This window comes from Anguilla anguilla, chromosome 4 (assembly GCF_013347855.1).
Source record: "Anguilla anguilla isolate fAngAng1 chromosome 4, fAngAng1.pri, whole genome shotgun sequence".
NCBI lineage: Eukaryota > Metazoa > Chordata > Actinopteri > Anguilliformes > Anguillidae > Anguilla > Anguilla anguilla.
Genome location: NC_049204.1, coordinates 55,320,432 through 55,341,800, shown reverse-complemented (window position 1 = coordinate 55,341,800; position 21,369 = coordinate 55,320,432). Strand labels below are relative to the sequence as shown.

The 21,369-nt window shown below is 52.5% G+C and overlaps 1 protein-coding gene across 4 annotated transcripts in view; it reads left to right on the top strand.

Annotated features, from left to right (window-relative positions):
• cep350 (centrosomal protein 350) overlaps nucleotides 1-21,369 on the top strand; it is a 44,189-nt gene that overhangs the window by 6,294 nt on the left and 16,526 nt on the right. For 2 of the 4 annotated variants that reach the window (XM_035412754.1, XM_035412752.1), the window contains exons 6-23: nucleotides 2,497-3,023; nucleotides 3,109-3,219; nucleotides 4,325-4,429; nucleotides 5,799-5,924; nucleotides 7,895-8,571; nucleotides 10,337-10,461; nucleotides 12,194-13,104; nucleotides 13,773-13,956; nucleotides 14,600-14,739; nucleotides 14,949-15,120; nucleotides 16,505-16,752; nucleotides 17,064-17,227; nucleotides 17,553-17,663; nucleotides 18,769-18,909; nucleotides 19,596-19,732; nucleotides 19,956-20,048; nucleotides 20,385-20,542; nucleotides 20,873-21,066. In XM_035412754.1, coding sequence (XP_035268645.1) covers nucleotides 2,497-3,023; nucleotides 3,109-3,219; nucleotides 4,325-4,429; nucleotides 5,799-5,924; nucleotides 7,895-8,571; nucleotides 10,337-10,461; nucleotides 12,194-13,104; nucleotides 13,773-13,956; nucleotides 14,600-14,739; nucleotides 14,949-15,120; nucleotides 16,505-16,752; nucleotides 17,064-17,227; nucleotides 17,553-17,663; nucleotides 18,769-18,909; nucleotides 19,596-19,732; nucleotides 19,956-20,048; nucleotides 20,385-20,542; nucleotides 20,873-21,066 — 4,324 coding nt within the window. The remainder of the gene's footprint in view (nucleotides 1-2,496; nucleotides 3,024-3,108; nucleotides 3,220-4,324; nucleotides 4,430-5,798; nucleotides 5,925-7,894; nucleotides 8,572-10,336; nucleotides 10,462-12,193; nucleotides 13,105-13,772; nucleotides 13,957-14,599; nucleotides 14,740-14,948; nucleotides 15,121-16,504; nucleotides 16,753-17,063; nucleotides 17,228-17,552; nucleotides 17,664-18,768; nucleotides 18,910-19,595; nucleotides 19,733-19,955; nucleotides 20,049-20,384; nucleotides 20,543-20,872; nucleotides 21,067-21,369) is intronic. The other 2 variants (XM_035412753.1, XM_035412755.1) reach the window with 2 other exon arrangements.

The following is a 21,369-nucleotide window of genomic DNA, read 5'->3' as shown; positions in this document are numbered from 1 at the left end:
GTCTGCCTGTCTGCCTGTCTGCCTGCCTGCCTGTCTGCCTGTCTGTCTGTCTGCCTGTCTGCCTGCCTGCCTGCCTGCCTGTCTGCCTGTCTGCCTGCCTGTCTGCCTGCCTGTCTGTCTGCCTGTCTGTCTGTCTGTCTGTCTGTCTGTCTGTCTGCCTGCCTGCCTGTCTGCCTGTCTGTCTGCCTGTCTGTCTGCCTGTCTGCCTGTCTGTCTGTCTGTCTGTCTGTCTGTCTGCCTGCCTGCCTGCCTGCCTGTCTGTCTGCCTGTCTGCCTGTCTGTCTACCTGCCTGTCTATTTCTGTGTCTGTGTCTGTCTGCCTGTCTGCCTGTCTGCCTGTCTGTCTGTCTGTCTGTCTGTCTGTCTGGCGGCCTGCCTGTCTGCCTGCCTGCCTGCCTGTCTGTCTGCCTGTCTGCCTGTCTGTCTACCTGCCTGTCTATTTCTGTGTCTGTGTCTGCCTGCCTGCTTGCCTGCCTGCCTGTCTGTCTGGCTGCCTGTCTGCCTGTCTGTCTACCTGCCTGTCTGTTTCTGTGTCTGTGTCTGTCTGCCTGTCTGCCTGTCTGTCTGTCTGTCTGTCTGTCCAAGTTTATTATTATATTCATAAGGATAAGACGCATCCTTATCATTGACTCCAAAACCCAGAGAGCACTTTGAGAACGAGTTAAACCTGTCGGGCATGCAAAGCAAATCTCAAGCAAGATGTAAGTTTATTATTATATTCATAAGGATAGGACACATCCTTATCATTGACCACAAAAATGCAGAGAGCACTTTGAGAACGAGTTGAACCTGTCGGGCATGCAAAGCAAATCTCAAGCAAGATGTCAGAGTTATTCGAGTTACTCTCCGGAAGTGAAGTTAGTACCAGCATTCATTGCAAGAAGGCAAAACTACTGTAATGCTCTGTTCATTGCACTCCCTAAAAAAAGGCTGTTGAGCAGCTCCAGGTTATTCAGAACACTGATGCTCGCCTGTTAGCAGCTGCTGGTGAATGCGTGCATATCACCCCTGTTCTAGCCTGCATATCACCCCTGTTCTAGCCTGCATTGGCCTGCATTCCGCATTGACTACCTGGGTCTTTTAGAATTGATTTTTAGGTTCTTTTATTGGTGTTTAAAGCACTTACTGGTTTAGCACCCGAATGTATTAATGGCTGTTTGACCATGCATCAGCCTCACTGAGCACTCTGGTCTGGAAATACTACTCTGTTGGTTACTCCTACCTACTGAAATGCAGCGGGGAGGCTATTTTCTGTTTTTATGTGCCAGAGTTTATAGAACTCTTCATGAGGCTGTCAGTCCTCGAGCCGTTATAAATCTTATCTTCCTTTTCTGTTTGTTTTATTTGCGCTCCTCAAAGCCTGGCTCAAAATAGAGCTTTGGTGGCGACTTTGTGTGGCAGCGACTGCCGTCCATCCGGCTTTACCACCACTGTCAGCTCAGTGCGTTCTCTTTCTGTATTTAGCTACAATTAGAATGTGAAGTTCTGTAAAGTCTACAAGAGACCGCCATATTACATAGATTCACAAATATGTAGGCTTTTACAAAAATGAAACATATGGAAAAAATGAGAAATTGGAACAACTTAAGTATTTATTCAAGGTTTACGCTTTGTAAGTGCCAGAATTGGGTGGGAAATATAGCCTGTGCTGAAGGAATAACACATTCTAAGGGATCGTTTTACAGTAACAGTGGTATTTGGAAATGCGCTTGAAATGTCTTGAAATGCATTTCATTTTTTTGGGGACGTGGGATGTTGGCTCGCTAGATTCCCTTGCGGGTGCTTAGTCCCATCTCCCTGGTTCTGTGACTGCTACCCTGCCTGGGTGATGGTCTGCTGATTGAAGCCCTCTCTGATGTGTGTCTCTCTGGTGACTCCAGGCCACATTCAGCACTGCCATGTTTGAGTTGCATGAGTGCATTGGCCAAATCACTTAGAACCCCTTATTATGAGTACATTTTATAAAGCAAAGCAGGAACCTATTTTGCCAGCAGATCCTGTAGTCGTTGTGTACCATACTTTATGCAGTTCCCCGTTCCTGTCGCTGCTGTTCTGTGGTGTGCCTTATTGGAAAGTTTTAAAAAATGCGGACAGTCCAGTTTGCTCCTGCATGTGCGTGTTATCACAACAAACAAGCTCAAATATGCGACAGAGGCTCCACTGTTATTTTTCACCAGTCAACAGGTTGGATTATCTCTCAGAAATGTGACCCATTTTGGCATGAGTGTTATTTTCAGGCTGTGTGTGTTTTGCAGCGTGGCATAAGGCGAGGGGAACTCGCCTGCTTGCGTGGTGTGATATAGTGTGTGCCGTAAGAGCATTCAGTATTCCTCTGCAATGAGCCTTTTTACACTGGCTGAATATGATAGTGATGCATGTGCAAGGTCCTGTTATCACTCAAGCGTGCGCTAAGACAGCCTCTGTTTCTTCAGGATTTCTGCCGTATAGACGCACGTGCTGCAGTTGTGGACTCACGGTGTCTGTTGTTTTTTTTAGGGAAGCGACCCCTCCCCTCACCCCCTCCCAGCTGGAGGCGCACAGCCTGCAGGCGGAGACGCCGCCGTCGCTGGCGCAGGACGCGCGTCTGAGCCGGCTGGTGTACCAGAGCGACACCCGCGACCGGCAGAGCCGCGAGGCCCACAGCCCCGCCTCGTCCGCGGCGCCGGACAGCACGGTGGTGCGCTACCTCAACGACCGGCCCGCCCTGGACGCGCTGCAGGGGGCCGGCGGGGGCGGGGCCCCGGGCCCCGAGGGGGCGGTGGCGGACACGTCCCAGTCCTCCAGCCCCGGCTCGGCCTCCCAGCGGCTGGAGAACCTGCGGCGGCGGCAGCCCGACGACAAGCTGGAGAAGCTGAAGGAGAGGATCCGCCGGCAGCGCGAGCACCTGGAGGAGGCCGCCGAGAGGGAGAGGCTGCTGGGATACCTCCGGCAGCCCGTGGGCCTGGGGGGGCCCGCCGACGCGCCCGCGCCCGCCGCCAATGTGCGCAAGGTGGCCCCCGCCCCACCCGCGCCCATCTATAGAGGTGAGGCGCGGTCTCAGAGGTGTCGTCTGCGTTTCGCCCGCAGTCCTGAGTTCATCTTTTTATTCACCGTTCTGTCCCACCCCAGGCTTCAACCCCACCGAGACGAAGGTCCGCACGCCGGACGGCAAAGTGTGGCGGGAAGCGGAGTTCCAGGGTCTGAGTCGAAAGTACATGGACCTGTCTCTGCAGCTGACTGGTGAGCACTGACCCACAGAGAAACACACTCACACACACACATACTCACACTCACACTGACACACACACACACACACACACACACTCTCACACACACACACACACATACACACACACATACACACACACTCACACTGACACACACACACTCACGCTCACGCTCACGCTCACGCTCACACTCACACACACACACACACACATACTCACAGCCACTGACAAGCAGGGAACTGAACCTGTGAAGCCACACAGGACACAGAGTAAAAGTGCGACAGATACATTTATTGTGAGCATCTCTTGAAGCCATAAAGACACAGTGCACACATTCACATCTAATGGGTGCAGCTCAGGAATGGGTTATGATGTCAGTCACTCTGAATGCAGAAAAGGAATGAAATGAAGCATGTGGACTATCCGCTACGGTACATTTCCAAATCACTATGTTGAAACCTTGCTGAGCTTTGTATGAACATAGAACATGCTGTTGGATGCCATCTTACAATTATATGATTTTGAGGTATTGAAATGTATAAACTTTCAGAAAATTTGTGGTGTTTAGTATAGCCCAGGAGGTGTTTGTTTCCAAATATACACTGTTTAATGCATTTTTACCTTTTATATGCTGTATATTTACTGACGTTCTTTTGCAGACACTTATTTTCTGAGAGTAATTGCATTCTGAAAAATTAGCATTTATTTATTTATCCCCCCCCCCCATTAACTCCGTGTCTCAGATTCATTTGTACAACATGTCCACAGTGAACACACTGCATTTGCATATTTGGCTGCCTCAGACCGAACTTTGGAAAAGCTGACGATCACAGAGTCTTAAGACCCAAGTCGTTCTGGCTCAGTCTTTCCAGGCATGGCGCCACTACCACAGCAGCACTGGTTTGCTGCAGCTCTCCACCATGTCTCCTTAAAGTGACTGCCCAAAGCCTTAGCCCCTCATTCCTGGCCTCCGTTCTCCTCCTCAAACTCAGCACCCCTCTGTTAGCACAATGGAGGGATCTGGAGACCTGACCACCACCACTTCACTCTGCATTATCTTCAGTGCTGTAAAATGCTGGGTTCATTTGGGTTTGTGTTTCTTCTTCTTTCCTTCGTAGCGGCGGAAAATGCTAAAGCGAAGCAGAGACCTGTGGAGAAAGCGAAGGAGAAGAAGCCGTCCAAGCCTGTGAGAAAAGTGCTCAAGTGCCCCGACGCCAAGCCAGGTTCCTACCTTTACCTCACCCTGCTGCTCACTGTGCTGCTGCTCGCTGCTCTCTGTTCTTAGCTTTTACTTTCACTTAAACTTTACAGCTGCTATCTCCGGTGCAGAGGGCAGGGGAATTTATTACCACAAGCCAGGCGATTCATTATGTGTTTATTTCTCGGCTGTGTTTGGCCTTCCTGAGCACAGACTGTAAACGGTGAAGGATGTGCCTGGTGGTGTCAGCTCCTGGATAATATTTTTTGGGATCATCATCATTATTGAAAGATTATCTTCCTTACGCAAATTTTTTTTTTGGGTGCATTGTAGGCTGCATTGAACCAATGTAAAATATCTAAAAGCCTGGCAAACGTTAAAACTTTAACCGTATTCCTCAGATAAGAGCGTATGTGCGTGATTGAGCCCCCGTGCTCGTGTGAAATGTGCAGTATGTGAAGCACGCGGGCCGCGCGCAGGCTGGCTCTCTAACGCACGGGCGCTCGGAATGCTGATGCGTCACAAACGCGTCGGCATGGCAGCCCAGGCAGCTGAGAGTCTGGCTGCCCGGCCCTCACCTTCCCGCCGCTCGGCTCTTTCCAGCGCCGCTGCGGTCTGGGCCCCTCCCCCTCCCCCCTCCCTCTCCTCCCCCCTCCCTCCAGCGCTGCCCGCTGCAGCTCATGCCCCCCCCCGTATCAGGCTTGCCATTTGCGGCACTCGGCCGTGCTAAAAATAGGCCCGCGAAAAAACCCGCGATCAAGTTCAGCGCCGTCGGCTTCTTTTACGAACAGAAGCAGCTGCCCGCGGAGCTGCCGCACACCAGCAGAGCCTGCCGTCTCGGGGAAGAGCTCCCCTCCCCTCCCCTCCCCTCCCCTCCCCTCCCCTCCCATTCCCCCGCCGCTTTCACCGAAAGCTGTTAGCGGCAAGGACCATAAAGGGGCTTCCCCAGCAGGATCCTCTCCCCAGAATAATCTTGATTTGAATTGCATTTGTTTGTGCTGCTCGCGTCCTGTGTTTTAATTGGGCCTGAAGGCGTATGTTTCGCGTTTCGTGAAATCTCTGAAAGTCCCCAGCCCGCGTCTCTGTGCTTTCTTCCTCCCAGGAGTTACCTCATGTTGTCAAATTCAATTTGCTAAATGGTGCATGAATAAGCAGGAGCCAGTAAATTTGCAGCAAACGCTCAACGGAATTCTCCCCCGAAAAGATCTGCTGTGCAGCCGTGGTCTTGGAATGCTTGCCTGTGGGAAACAGACCGGCTTTATTATAGGTGGATAAAGAGTGAATAGAGGGAATAGAGTACATCCAGCAATGCTCTAATTCCCCTGCCTGCAGCATCCAGTGTTCCAGTGTTCCTGCTGTCACCTCATTGGCTTGTTTTGTCGGTCCATTCTCAGTTGCTCCGGTGATCACTACGTCATCCTGGAGGGAGGGGCTGAAGCCGGGGAGGGCGGGCCCGGGCCCAGCCCCTCGGGCCCCCCGGGAGCCGAGGGCAGAGGCCACAGACAGAGCCGCTAGGCCAGGTGGGCAGGAGACACACATCTGCAGCATGCACACATGCACTCCCACACGCGCACACACACACACACACACATCCACACAGACACACACACACACTACACACACGCACGCTATACACTACACAAACACACACACACACACACTCTACACACGCGCACACACACATCCACACAGACACAGACACACACACACACTACACACACACACGCACGCTATACACTACACAAACACACACACACAAACACTACACACGCGCACACACACACATTCACACAGACACAGACAGACACACACACACACGCTATACACTACACACACACACACACACACACACACACACACGCTGTACACACACGCTACACACACAAACAATACACACACACACATAAGCAAGAGCACGCCCACCTTACCCACCGCAACTCCATATGCATGTTCCTGCCTGTTCCTGGTCTCCCACCCTCCCTGTTCCATGTTACACGCTCTTTGCGGTATGCACGCGTGCACGCGGTCGTCCTCTGGGTGCAGCCATGCACCATGACCTGGTTTCCCGAGGCTGACCTGGTTTCCCGGGGCTGACCTGGTTGTAGGCTCCGGCTCAGGCCCCTGGGACATGATGATGATGACGTGTTACTGCGCTACTGAGCCAAGCAGCGCCCTCAGATGTGCTGTGTAAATGAAGCAGTCTGGTGCTTAATATGGCACTGCAGTTTGGGCTCCCGAAAAATATGTTTTTGAACAGTTGATGTCAATAGAATCTTATTTTTTAAAATAAATTTAAAGGTTTGCTGAAAGGCTTTGTTTCCTGGTCTAAGATGTCTTGAGTGCAGTTGATGGGTTCATTGGAAAGACAAACTGCTATAATGGTTATATATGACCATAATAATGGTTTCAACTGTTTTTCCGGGTGAAACCATTTATATAGTTTGTAAATTAGAATTGCAAATGGAAATGCTTTTTGCAGTTTGGGTAGATGAGGCAATACACTACATATACGTAAGGTGTGCACAAAGAAACATTAACTTTCTAAATTTGATTGCAAGAGATCAGTTGATGATGGTCATTTTGCTTGCTGTTCAATCGTACTATATTTGTGAAATAATATTTGCCACTTCAGCGGTCACTGAGGGCAGTTTGCAGCCTTGCAGTTAACTGAGTTAGACGAACTAGGTTATAAGATTTCTGTTTTCTGATTAAAGGTGTAATATTGTGCTGCTGAGTGTACTGGGTGCCATTTCACTCTGGTTCCTTCCATTTCTTGCTGAAATAATGGGTGTTTCCTGTTGGAAAGCATGTTGTTTGCATGTATTGGGAAGGTGTGAGTTGCCTGTGCTTAATGGTGGCCTGTAATGTTTGTAGTGGCTTCTGTGATTGACCCGCATGATGTGAGTGCTGTAGAGCTGAGCGTCTGTCCCTCTAGATCCTAACCCAAACCTGATCCTAACCCAAACCTGATCCTAACCCAAGCCTGATCCTAACCCAAACCTGATCCTAACCCAAACCTGATCCTAACCAAAACCTGATCCTAACCCAAACCTGATCCTAACCCATACCTGATCCTAACCCAAACCTGATCCTAACCCAAGCCTGATCCTAACCCAAACCTGATCCTAACCCAAACCTGATCCTAACCAAAACCTGATCCTAACCCAAACCTGATCCTAACCCAAACCTGATCCTAACCCAAACCTGATCCTAACCCAAACCTGATCCTAACCCAAACCTGATCCTAACCCATACCTGATCCTAACCCAAACCTGATCCTAACCCAAACCTGATCCTAACCCGAACCTGATCCTAACCCGAACCTGATCCTAACCCAAACCTGATCCTAACCCAAACCTGATCCTAACCCGAACCTGATCCTAACCCGAACCTGATCCTAACCCAAACCTGATCCTAACCCGAACCTGATCCTAACCCAAACCTGATCCTAACCCAAACCTGATCCTAACCCAAACCTGCTGTGTTTCAGCTCCTCGAGCGCACTCTGACCCCCGGCCGGGGTCGGGCCCCCGGTCGAGAGCGAGCAGCGCGGAGAGGCCCCGGAGCCACGCCCAGTCCGAGGAGCAGGCCAGGGCCGCGCAGCCCGCGCCGGTATCCACGGCGACCGGGGAAGGGGAAGGGGAGGGGGAGGGGCTGGCCCTCAACACAGACCTGCTGTCGGCCGACATCCGGGGCATGCTGGACGACCTGAAGCTGGAGGGCGGGGGCGAGGGCCAGGGGCCCGAGGGGGCCCCGCAGCGGGACGCCAAGGCCAGGAGGAGGACCCGGCCCGCCGCGGGGGGCGCCCCGTCCCGCCTGTCCCGCAGCGCCAGCCCCGCCAAGCCCAAGCAGGAGGCCCCGGAGGCCCCGCCCAAGAGGCGGCACTACGACGCCGAGTCCGTGCGCCAGTACATCGCCCGGCAACAGGAGGAGCGCAAGAGGAAGCAGCAGGAGGAGCGCCGCACCCAGAGGGAGGAGGCGGAGCGCAAGAACCGCCGCCTGCAGGAGCTCTACAGGAAGCAGCGTGAAGGCGTGGCCAGGCTGCCGGCGGCCAATGAGGGCCCGGCGCAGAGGCGTCTCCAGGAGACCTACACCAAGCTGCTGCTGGAGCAGGCGAGGCTAGGGGAGGAGCTTCCACTGGGCCCGCCCTCTGCGGAGAGCCTGCAGGTGAGAGGGGGGAAGCCACGGGCACTGAAGAGTGAGTCTCTAAGCCAGCTCATCTCACACTCAATCCCTGATTCAGTACAGCAGTTTACTGCCACGTTGTAGCTCTGTTCATAGCATACAGTTCAGTTAATATGCTGTGTTTCCTGTGATCTTAAATACGTAGTTGCACTTACTTTCTACTTTGTCATGCAAAAGTATGGAGCCCTTAAAGCATATAACCACTTTTTATGATTTTAAATGGGTGTCTGACTGCAGGAGGGAAGTATCTTCACCATGGTTTGAGGAGCGCAGTAAAGCCCAGTTCTAAAGCCGCGTTTCCACCAAAATTACCCGGGACTTTCAGTCCCAGGAACTACTTTACCAGGAACTAAAAGGTTCCTTCAGCCAATGGTTGTCTGCGTTTCCACCGGGGTCTAAAGTACCGCGAAGATTAAGCAAATTAGCCCACTGACGTTGTCGTCGGTCCATCTGTCATATGATTTCTTCTGTAACCCCATACTACCACCGAAGTAGCCTACATTATTTTCTAATAACCGGGACAGCCCGGAGGGGTTTATTCCACATATATACAACGGGTTACCAACAATGACTATATATGGTTACTTTTGTATTTATTGATTTTCATATATCCTCTCAAACACATTCATTAACAGCAGAAAACATGCACACGTTGTAAACAATTTGCTGTTTTATTACTTTCTCGTCGTCAATTCCATATAGGCTAATCGCAAAATGACAAGAATAGAACGAAAACTCGGACTTGCGTGAAAATGTAAATTAGTAGTGGTACAGCCACCGTTTGCTTTCCTTCGAAGTTACTGCTAGCCGAGCAGCGAAGTGTGCCCTCCAGATGCGAACCATCCACCATAAATGAGTCCATAGTCTTCCTGGTCTTTTCGTGGAATTGAAAAATGGCAGTAAAGTTGAGTAAAATTACGGAAGTCTGAAAAAGCTAAAGGGAAGATTACTAGAATTAACCTGTTATTTTACCCGGAAAAAAGTGCGGAAGGTGATTTCCAGTTTGCTTGTACTGTATCACCAATGTTAATTATGCAGAACTACCGCATACCTTACATAACTGTATCAAACGTTTTGAGTCAATTAAACGGGCTAACAAAGAAAATCCGGAAGAAAATATTCAGCAACCGAATTAATCCGTTTGAATGTTTTGGTAGCCTACGTAGCCTAATATGCTGTCCCAGCACGAATGCTTAGCATTTTATAAAACGAATACTAAAGCAAGAAAAGAACAGAAGAGCACACGTTATAATTCCAAGACGTTGACAGGCTATAACCAAAAGTAGGCTACTGCGCCGCATAACATACAAGTTTGATTTGAAGTTATTATGAAAATAAATTGGTTTGCCGCTGCATATTTTCAAACATGGCGGGTAATGGCGGAAAATAAATACAACACAAATGCTACGAGTACTCGACCAATAAGAAATGTTCAGCGCTGCAAGCTCCACCCAAAAGGTTCCTGTACTTTCGGAAAGTACTACCCCCCGAGCAGGAACGTTTTGGGGGGTAAAACAAAGCCCCCAGAACTAAATTTAGACCCTAGTTCCTGCGGTGGAAACGCACTGAGTTCCTCAAAAGGTTCCTAGTTCCGGGGTATAGTTCCTGCGGTGGAAACGCGGCTTAAGTGTAGCTAATCCCGTCGCCCTTTTGAAAGGCCGCAGTGACTGGCAGATTATTGGATTAGCGCTGTCTCTGCGGTGGCCTGTGTGAGAGGTGCTGACAGAGTTCCCCCCCTGTCCTGCAGCCCAAGCCCCTGTACCAGCCTTCCGGAGAGTCCGACAAGGAGAACAAGAGGCTGGACCGGCCCCAGAGCGCCTCCTCCAGCAGCGACCTGTCTCTGTCCGAGCCCCAGGCGCCCCTGCTCACCAGGTCAGAGTCACCACCCCCCCTCCCCTCCCCACGGCTCACCCGCTCGCCCCCGCCACAGCCAGCCCGACTGCGGGAGTCTGCTCGAGCCCCCCCTCCCCACAGAGCAGCGGGGTGTGTGAAAAACACACAGCCGTCCGTACGTTTACCCAGAGGCCCGGCTGACGCACGGCGTTGGCCAACATCAGTTTGGCATTCGGTGGGCATTATGCAATATGTACAGTTTCCAGGGGCTGTGTAATGCTTTTAAAGAGCGGGACAGGCTGTGCAAATTCACATGGTACGCAAAGTGAAAATGAATGTTGAACTTGTGTAAGAGTGGGGCTTTTTTTTTTTTTTTTGAAGTGGTGGAGCACTCAAGTTCCGTAGAAGGCAAACGGAAGATTATGAATCATCGTCGAAGTCAGTCTTTTGTTGCTGGGAGACTGTCATTAACAGCACGGGCGTCTGCTTTTCTGTGCAGCCTCTGTACAGTGGAAGTGAAACTGAAAATGACATCCAGTGACAGGGGTGCGTCAGGTACTGCGCCCCAGCCATATACGGGTGTTTCTGTGACACGTCCGCAGAACCACACGGACCGGTACGATGCACAGGTTCATTAAGGTTCAGCGAGCCGCAGTGCTGTCACTGTCACTGTCACTGTTGTTGCAGTCGTAGTCGTTCATGTTGTCGTTGTTGGTGTTGTGGCTCCAGCACTTGACCGTGTGCGTCTGTGGTCCCCCGGTCTCACTAAAAGCAGCACATATCAAGGTTAGCGCTAATCGTGTACCTGCCCACAGCTTCGACTGACAGCCAGCTGAACCGCTCCCCCATCTCCCCACCTGCAGCTGGCCCCCTCAGTTTCTTTTTCAAAAATGTTCTAAAAGTGTTTCAGTTCAGTTCAGTTCAGTGTGGTTTCATTGTATGAAGAAGCATTCTGAAATTATTGCCAATGAGAGAAAAGACTATGTCAGTTTGAAAATATAACCACTTACCTGATAAGAATATGCATAATCATTCATCCTAAAACCTGGTTTTCATGAGTATTTGTGCTGGCTAGTCATCAGGTGCATAACTGCAGTAGCACATGAGCACGTGGTCCTGCTGAAGGAGGTAGCATATCCGCAGGTCCAGTGAGGCTTGTGTTTGTTGCTGCTCTCGGTTTCCATGGCTGCTCAGTCAGGACAAGGGCATAGTGAAGTGCGTGCAGAATAAAGCAGTTGTGCTATTTAAAAATGTTTTTCAAGGAAAACATCCCATGGTTGGCAGTGGAAGCAGGCCCCTATGTCCTATTCTGAGAGGTAAACCTATGAAGCTGTATGTTTTTTCTCTGCCTGCCAAGGGAATTCTATCTCCTCTGTTACTCTGCTGATTACTGGGCTGGGCTTTTTAACTTCTGTATTATTGCTCCCCAGTTCTACAGGTTTCATTTTCAGTGTTTTTCAAGTAATACATAATCCGGTACTGTTTTGAGCCTGTAGTGTCCTAAGTCCAGCTAAACCAGAAACTAGCTACTTTTATATTTTTTCCTGTTTTGTTTTGAGCTAAACAAGGAAGTTGGCGAATCTGCTTGAAATGAAATGGGTTGTTGCACAGTTAGGGTTTATGTGCGTGCGTGTGTGTGTGTGTGTGTGTGTGTGTGTGTGTGTGTGTGTGTGTGCGTGTGTGTGTGTGCGTGCGTGTGTGTGTGTGTGTGTGCGTGTGTGTGTGAGAGTAAAACCTGCTCCTAACAGGCATGTCTTCCTTGCTCTGAAAGGAACGAGCTGGGTCCAGGGAGGCCGGCCTGGATGCAGCCGGACCGCCTGAGCCCCGCAGCGAGAGCGGCCGGATCTCTGGCGCCACCTGGTGGCCACCTCTTCACCCACCTCCTGGGCATGGAGTCCGGGGTCTCCGGGCTGAAGTGGGAGGGCCTGGGCCCCGGGGGGCCGGGGCCGGCGGGAGGGCCGAGCAGGATGAGCCGCATCGAGGCGCTGAAAGCCACCGCGGCGTCCCTGTCCACCCGCATCGAGAACGAGGCGCGCAAGCTGGCCAGCGCCGGGGTCAACTACGACTGCGACGCGGCGACCGCACCGCCCGCCCCGCCCGCCAGCGACCCCCGCTGGGCCAAACCGGCCAGCCCCCCCACCCAGGAGCCCGCGGAGCCCGACGACCTGTCCCTGAGGATCCAGAGGCTGCTGAGCGGGGGGCAGACGGCCTACGACGGGGTCCTGCCCGGCGTGGGGAACCTGCACGGCTTCAGGGCCCTGAGGGGCTGCCCGCCGGCCCCCTCCGCGTCTCCCCCCCGCGCCTCCCGCAGCCCGCCGGAGGAGCAGGGGGCCCGGGGGGCGGGGAGGAGGGCCAGCCCCCGCCTCTCCAGCGGGGACTCCATCAGCGAGGGGCCCCTGCTGAGCGAGGGCAGCCTGTCGGAGGGGGATGGGAGCCCCCCGGGCCCCGCCCGGGGCGTCCCCAAACCCGCCGCGCTCCTCAGGGCCCAGGAGTTCTGCGCGGAGGACCGCCACCCGCTCCGCCACGTCTCCCGCTTCCAGAAGGAGGCGGAGCTGTACCCGGCCTTCGGCTGCGTCTCCCAGGCGCTGGAGAGTGGGCGGAGCCCGTGGGAGGAGCTGGCCAAGGGGAGCCCTCACAGCGTCATTAACATCTTCACCAAGAACCTGAGCGGCTACAGCAAAGGTGTGTGTGTGACTGCACAGCCCACCATGACCCCCCTTTCACACACAGCAGCTGAACACTTAGGTTATGTGCACACTGTCAAACTAATTAGTCTAAATTCATCAAATTAAGCACTACCCAAATTATGTCCAACTGAAGACTAAGGAATTTATCAGTTCACTTTGTTTCACTTAATTTTATGTGTGTAGCGCATTTTGCAAAGGGCATTGTCACAAAGCATAGCACCCCCCCCCCCCCCCCAAGCATACTTGGGGCGGCAGTGGCGAGGAGAAGCAGCCTGACTGGTAATAGGAAGAAACCTTGAGCAGAACTTGACTGAGATGGGGGAGCCGCGTGCCTCTAGCTGGCTCCGGATAATAGCAAAAAGGCTGAATACATTATCCATGTATAATAAACAGAAAAATGATATGTGCACAAATGCCAGTGCCAATATGTAACTGAAGCCAGGCGAGGATTATCCGTGTGCTTCTGCTGATAGTTGTTTTTGTAAGGAAACAGTTGAGCCCTGTATTATAACTGGGTCATGGGGATGTGGACATTGTCCTGAACTGAATGTTCCTTAAAATGTTCCTCATTTTCAAACCGTGCCCCTTGGTGGTGCCTGTAGTGTTTGGTTACACTGCTCCGTTTGTGATGTCGGGACCTGTGGCTCCTCCTCTCCCCTGCAGTACTGGAGGAGAAAGCCGGGGGGAGCTCTCCCGCCCTGGGCTCCGCCCTGTCCGCCAGCCCTGCGGAAGCGGCGTCGGCGGCGGCCGTCTCCATGGACACGGGGGCGTACGAGGACGACTTCATGGCCTCCAGCAGCAACGCTGGCAGCAGACACTCTGGCAGCAGAGGACACGCTCGACTCAGGTAGAAGTGTGTTCTGTTTCCAGACTTACCAGGGAACCACGGCAGCTGCTTCAGCTGTTTAAAAGGACAAATTCTGTTTTTCACAGAGCGATTTCCCATTTTATCCCATTTTGTTTTCACTACTTTTCTCAATGTACTTACATGAGAATGTGTTTGCATTGGAGCGCTCATTTGTTGATCTCTCTCAGTGAGATCAGACACCCCTTTAATAAATGCTAAATGAAACAAGCAGTGACTAATAAACAGTGTTTCATCTCAGCGGGGTGCAAACTGTGCCTGGTTTTTTACACACCGGTACGATTTTTCTTAATTGCTCTGCTGCTTCTTCACCCAGCGATGAAAGCATTACGAATTGTCACTCCTCCAAATCTACTGATCTGGGTCTTCCAAAATAGCCTGTTATGAAACTGTCCAAACCTCAAACCATGAAACTGGACATTACCATATTTACCATTGAAGTGTTATCTGATTTTTTTTAAGCAGCCCACAAGATGGAGCTCTTGCTAAACATTCCGAGCCATTGCAATGGCCTTCTGTGAAGTTCTTGTTGGCCTATTCAGACCTGTGGGCCCTTGTGTGCTGTGTTAATGCAGGGGAATGGCTTCAGTCTGAGGTGGTTTTCCTTTTCACCGTGTTTTTACAGCCATGTGAACAGTCCTCTGGATGAGCCGGTGAGCAGGAGGTCTCCCTACGACATCCGGACCGCGGACCTGGCCTCCCACCCTTCCTCTGGCTCCACACCTGCATCCTCGCCCCGCTCGTTAGACTCCGTGAGGAAGAGAGGTGAGGACCCCGCCCAGCAAAACCGGCCACTGGCCCCCAGAGCGTTCGGGCGCCTTCCAGAATAATCCGTACAATCCATAGGCGGCTCTGCGTGCGTGACCTTCATTAAGAGCCGTGCCGGGCTGCGTATCGATCGGGCCACTAGCGTGCGTCCCAGTTCCCCCCTGTGATGTGCGCTATACGCTGGCGTCTCTCCCCCCCCCCCACAGCCAGCGAAATGTCAGAGGAGAGCCTGGAGCTCACGCTGGTGGAGAGGCAGAAGAGCCCCTCCTCACAGGCCTCCGACCCCCCCAGGGACTCCCAGAGGGACGCCTCCGTGAAGGGACAGGGGCGGGACGCCGACAGCCCCCTCCGGGCGGCCTCCAGACACTCCCCTCTCAGGTGAGGCGCCGTCACGCCTGCCTCCGCCTCCACCCAGGCCACCGGAGCAGCACTGGACTCTGACAGTGGTTTGGTGCACCCGGGTTCAGAACTGGCAGGTTCCAGTGTTTCAGTCCCTCTAGTGGCCATTGAAAAAGGAGGCTGGCGTTGGAGCGGTATACAAACAGGCAGGCCACGTGATGGAAAGATGCCCGTGCCTGTCGAGACTTGAGAGAAGCTGAGCTTTGACCGAGAGCAGACAGCTGAGTGCTCGTTTGGGGAGAAGATGAGCTAAAATTAGCAGGGGTACATACCACTCATTATTGTGGTATGTCGCCCTGCTGTAATGTCTGTTCACAGTGAATATAGTGTACACAATGAAATATTAAAAAATATATTCAATGTCCGTAGCATTTGCAGAGAATAAGCTCCCCCACCTATATTAATTTACAGAAAAACGTTATTGTGAAAGCGAAGCGTGACAGCTAGGCACAGAAAATGTTGGCAGTTTAAATGCTTGTGGAGGCCCTGAGTGGCGTGTGGTCAGACTGGTGGGTGCAGAGGTGCTGCTGCCCAACACTGGCCTCTTTGTTTGGCCAGAGAGGAGCGCAGGTCCTTTCCTGCTGCTTTGTAACATCAGAGCCGCTTTTCCACGTTCTTAAAGTCCAGGTGACAGATTCCTTTGTGCCTGTTGAGTGGGATAATGATCATCTTACAGCGGTTCAAGATTGGATCTGAAAACTACACGGTGGAAGGAGGATTTAGGAGAGAATGATGCTGTTACTGTCGGGTGTCTCTGTTACATGTGGTGAATCCTCAGCGCTGCTTGATGTATTGTTTTGGCGGTGGATGGAGAGGAAGAGAGGGTGTATCAGAATATGGATGAGGCCTTTGATGTGGCTGTAACGCAGCACGGCTGGCTTTTCATGCAGCCGCTGGATTTCGGCTGCGAGGTCCCAGGTTTCCCAGCTGTGTGGCGCCCTGGTGGCGTGCTCGTCCACTGCGCTGTAGTCCCAATCCGCCGCTCATTACTTTCATCTCCAAGCGGCGAGAGTAAGGCAAGAGAGGCGTGTCTCTACATGCTGGTCTATCTGCACACCTGCGATGACTAAAACAATTGGGGTAATGACAGTAGCGCTAGCTGTCAGATTGAGCTTTTATGTTTTTCAGTTTATTCATTGTGACCATTTGTCCTGGAAAAAAATGAGACCCTCCTTTATCGTGTATTTACACTTACACACTGGCCTTCGTCTCTTGGTGCTTGATTGTCACTCATGTTGTTATAGTGTAGTCCTGTAGTAGGACAGTGCGCTTTTTGGTGTGTCCCTGTTTGATAATGAAGAGGTCCACAGTGAGTGATAGCCGTGGTAAATCAGGGCTCTTACTGTTTCTGTTTTGCCTGCAGTTTGGGTTCGGATGGCAGGAAGTCCCCGGGGAGCCCGGCTCGCTCTCCCTCCGGGTCTCCAGCCGGCTCCGGGTCCCACAGGGCCTCCCCAGGCGACGCCTCCCCAGCGGGGGCGGAGCTCCTGAGGACTGGCTCCGCCCTCCCCAGCTCCTCCTCTTCCTCGTCCTCTGCCAGAGCCAGGCTCGTCACCGGCCCCAGTGCCTTCACCAGGCCCGGTGCTACCGGGAGCTCGGAGCCCAAACCTGCAGGTGCCTGCCAACACTGACCTGTGATGTCATGTCTTTAATAGAGACGCTACTCAGTAGTGTCTGTAATTCAGCTCTTTACATTCAGTCTGGCAGGAACAGGTTATAATGCTGAAAAACTTTGTATGCACGTTGTAAAAATTCATTTTAATATAAGAGTGAATGAAAGACAGGGAATTGTAATAATAGTTGGACTCCTCCCCTCTGTCCTTTCTCCTGCTCTCTCCTGTCTTCTCTCCTCTTTCCTCTTCCCCTTCTCTCTTCTCCTCTATCTCTTCCTCCCTCTCTCCTCCGCTCCCCTCCCCGTCTCCCAGGTGATCTGCACTACGCCCCCAGTGCTCTGCAGCAGCGCATGGCTGCTGAGCTCAGCTATCTGGATGCCATGGAGGAGTCTGTGCGGCAGCTGGCTGATGTGGAGCGGCTGAGGGGCGTGTCCCTGGCGCAGCAGGAGAGCGTGTCGCTCGCACAGATACTCAAGGTGGGGGGGGAAGGGGGGCTGTGTGTCTTTTGCACAGATGCTCGTGGGGGGGGGGGGTCTGGGTGTCCCTGGCACAGATAAAGGTGGGGGGAGGGACAGGGGGGCTGTGTGTCTTTTGCACAGATACTCAAGGTGAGGGGGGTGGGGAAGGTCTGCTGGAAGGCCCTGTAATTCATACCTTTCAAACCTGACATATGAGAAACACTTCATAAATACAGCTCTATTATTTGTTAAATGTATCATTTGCAAAAATGTCATTCGGAAAGTTAAAGGATATATTGTAATATTCATGTGTTAATATGGAGTGCTGTACTCTGCCCCTCAGTCCCAGCAGCAGAGGCACGAGCGCGACCTCTTCCTGCTCAAGCAGAAGGCCGAGCAGGAGGCCCTGGAGACCAGGCGGCAGCTGGAGGAGACCCGCCAGAGAGCCGCACAGGTACAGAGCCTGCCGCTGATCACTGCACTCACACAGGTACAGAGCCACTGATCACTGCACTCACACAGGTACAGAGCCGCTGATCACTGCACTCACACAGGTACAGAGCCGCTGATCACTGCACTCACACAGGTACAGAGCCTGCCGCTGCTCACTGCACTCACACAGGTAACGAGCCACTGATCACTGCACTCACACAGGTAGAGCGTGCCGCTGATCACTGCACTCACACAGGTACAGAGCCACTGATCACTGCACTCACACAGGTACAGAGCCACTGATCACTGCACTCACACAGGTACAGAGCCACTGATCACTGCACTCACACAGGTACAGAGCCTGCCGCTGCTCACTGCACTCACACAGGTACAGAGCCACTGATCACTGCACTCACACAGGTACAGAGCCACTGATCACTGCACTCACACAGGTACAGAGCCTGCCGCTGATCACTGCACTCACACAGGTACAGAGCCACTGATCACTGCACTCACACAGGTACAGAGCCTGCCGCTGATCACTGCACTCACACAGGTACAGAGCCACTGATCACTGCACTCACACAGGTAGAGCCTGCCGCTGCTCACTGCACTCACACAGGTACAGAGCCACTGATCACTGCACTCACACAGGTACAGAGCCGCTGATCGCTGCACTCACACAGGTACAGAGCCACTGATCACTGCACTCACACAGGTACAGAGCCGCTGATCGCTGCACTCACACAGGTACAGAGCCTGCCGCTGATCACTGCACTCACACAGGTACAGAGCCGCTGATCGCTGCACTCACACAGGTACAGAGCCACTGATCACTGCACTCACACAGGTACAGAGCCACTGATCACTGCACTCACACAGGTACAGAGCCTGCCGCTGCTCACTGCACTCACACAGGTACAGAGCAGCTGCTCACTGCACTCACACAGGTACAAAGACTGCTGCTAATCACTGTACTGGTATCCCATCTGTGCTGTTAGAAGCTTTGCTAATCTCAGTCCATGAGTGGGAAAAGGCTAAGGAAGGTTGTATGTGGGTTCTGTGAGTTATGGAGCTGTGCCTTAGAGCTGTGTGTGCTTGTGCATGTGCACATGCGCCCCCTGCAGGCCCACGTGGAGCTGCAGGAGAAAATGGCGCACTCCCAGCAGGAGTCCCGGGGGGGCGTGCAGGACGCCACCAGCAGGATGATCAGCCAGCAGGCCGAGGCTGTGCGCTACACCGCCGACGCTGCTCGCCACATCAAAGAGGTGGGGCCTGCGGAGACCGCTCCACTTTCCCTCATTATACCTGTACCTAGCTACTCACCTGCCTTAACTTCTGAAGGGAAACTTAGAGAAAGCTCAGTCCAGCAGCTGGTGATCCTCCCTGATGTCCGTGGTGACTTTCTGGCTGATCTCTCGCTCAGATGATGAGCAGTTCAGATTTTGATTGACAGTGTCCGTGGTGACGTGCTGGCTGATCTCTCCCTCAGATAATGAGCAGTTCAGATTTTGATTGACAGTGTCCGTGGTGACGTGCTGGCTGATCTCTCCCTCAGATGATGAGCAGTTCAGATTTTGATTGACAGTGTCCGTGGTGACGTGCTGGCTGATCTCTCCCTCAGATAATGAGCAGTTCAGATTTTGATTGACAGTGTCCGTGGTGACGTGCTGGCTGATCTCTCCCTCAGATGATGAGCAGTTCAGATTTTGATTGACAGTGTCCGTGGTGACGTGCTGGCTGATCTCTCCCTCAGATGATGAGCAGTTCAGATTTTGATTGACAGTGTCCGTGGTGACGTGCTGGCTGATCTCTCCCTCAGATGATGAGCAGTTCAGATTTTGATTGACAGTGTCCGTGGTGACGTGCTGGCTGGTCTCTCCCTCAGATGATGAGCAGTTCAGATTTTGATTGACAGTGTCCGTGGTGACGTGCTGGCTGGTCTCTCCCTCAGATGACGGAGCTGGCGCGGTCCCAGATTGCCGGGGCGCTGAGTGTGCCGGCCCCTCCTGTCACTGCGCTGTTTGACCAGCAGAGGCAGCACCACCACAGCTTCATGAAGCAGCTGCAGTCCTGCGCTGATACTGACAGGTATGCAAAGGCTGGTGTGGGCGGGGCATGTGGGCCTTTCTGCTGTCTGTATCCAACTCTGATACTGGATACTTTTCAGCAAAAGGCAGTTTGAAGATACTGACCAGCAGTAACAGATATCATAACGTAATTCTTGTATGTATGTAATGTAGTAATTTAAGAGCCTGTGATTCCCGAGAGTAGCTGTTTTCTGAGGTGTTTTATGTAAAATTCCTTTGTCCAGCAGGAAGAGTGAAGGATCAGTGAGGACAGAAGAGCCCCTCTCATCGCTCAGCAGCCCGACAGAGTCTTCCCCCTCCCAGAGACCTGCCCACAGGTACCAGCCAGTACAGCGCTAACGCGCTAACCTTAACCCGAAGCCTAACTCTGACCATTAACATTCCTGCATTACGCTAATGCGCTAACCCTTACCCTAACCACCCACAGTGTTGTGCCACGCTAATGCGCTAACCCTAACCATCCACATTGCTGCACCGTGCTAATGTGCTAACCCTAACCTCCACGTTGCTACACCGTGCTAATGCGCTAACCCTAACCATCTGCATTGCTGTACCGTGCTAATGCGCTAACCGCATTGACACAGCTTCTGTGATTTCCTCTTCCCTTTTTTTGGGTCTGACCGAATGTGTGTGTCTGTTCCACACCCACACAGCGGCAGCACCAGCCCCCATACCAGATCCTCAGAGCGCCACGAGAGCAGCGTCCCGGCCAGGAAGGGCAAGAGCAGCAGTTCGGTGGAGGAGGAGGCCCACACCGCAGCGGACGACTCTCTGCGCAGCTGCAGCGTCCAATCTCTGCCGGATGAGAAGGGTGAGTGTGCCGGGTCACAGAGCCATATTATATCACATTTACATTTCAGCATCATATCCAGATTCACGTATTTACACAGAATCCCTTTATACAACTGGGCACTTACTGAAGCAACTCAGGCTAAGTAGCTGTCTCAAGGGTACACCAGCAGGGTCCCAGCTGAGGGTCAAAACCACATTCTCTGAGTTACAAACCCGGTTCCCTAAGCACTGCACTACACTGCTGCCCCATATATCTCCTGGTAATGATGTGAAAGGTAAAGCTGTAATCATTAACTCATGTTTCCTGTTTACCCGGAAGTGACGTTTTTGTTCTCCGCTCCCCTTTCAGACAACACCTCGGTCGCCACGGAGTACTCGCTGAAGTTCGACGAGTCGATGACGGAGGACGAGATCGAGGAGCGTTCCTTCCGCTCGCTGCTCCCCTCCGAGTCGCACCGGCGCTCCACGCTCAAGGGCAGCTCCCACGAGGAGTCCGAGGAGGAGCGCGCGCGGGAGAGGTCCAGCGCGCTCGACGCTGCCAAGGTTAGACCCCCCCCCCCCCTTCAGTGACCACACTCTTTTACTGAATGTGTACCTGCTGAAGATGAAGGAAAAAAGCTTTTATCTACCTGCCTCCCAGGTAAAGTGAAAGTAAAGGTAAAAAAGTAAAGCTAGACGTTATCACCTGATTATATGTGGGGACATTGAGGATGGCCCATAGAAATGGGGGAATGGTTTAGGCCACAGGGAAGGTTTTTCCTCAGGTTTACTGTTGCAAACATTTTTTGAATTCAAAATTCATTTATTTGACATGGTATCCAAGCAAGAGCATAAATTTTCAGTTTG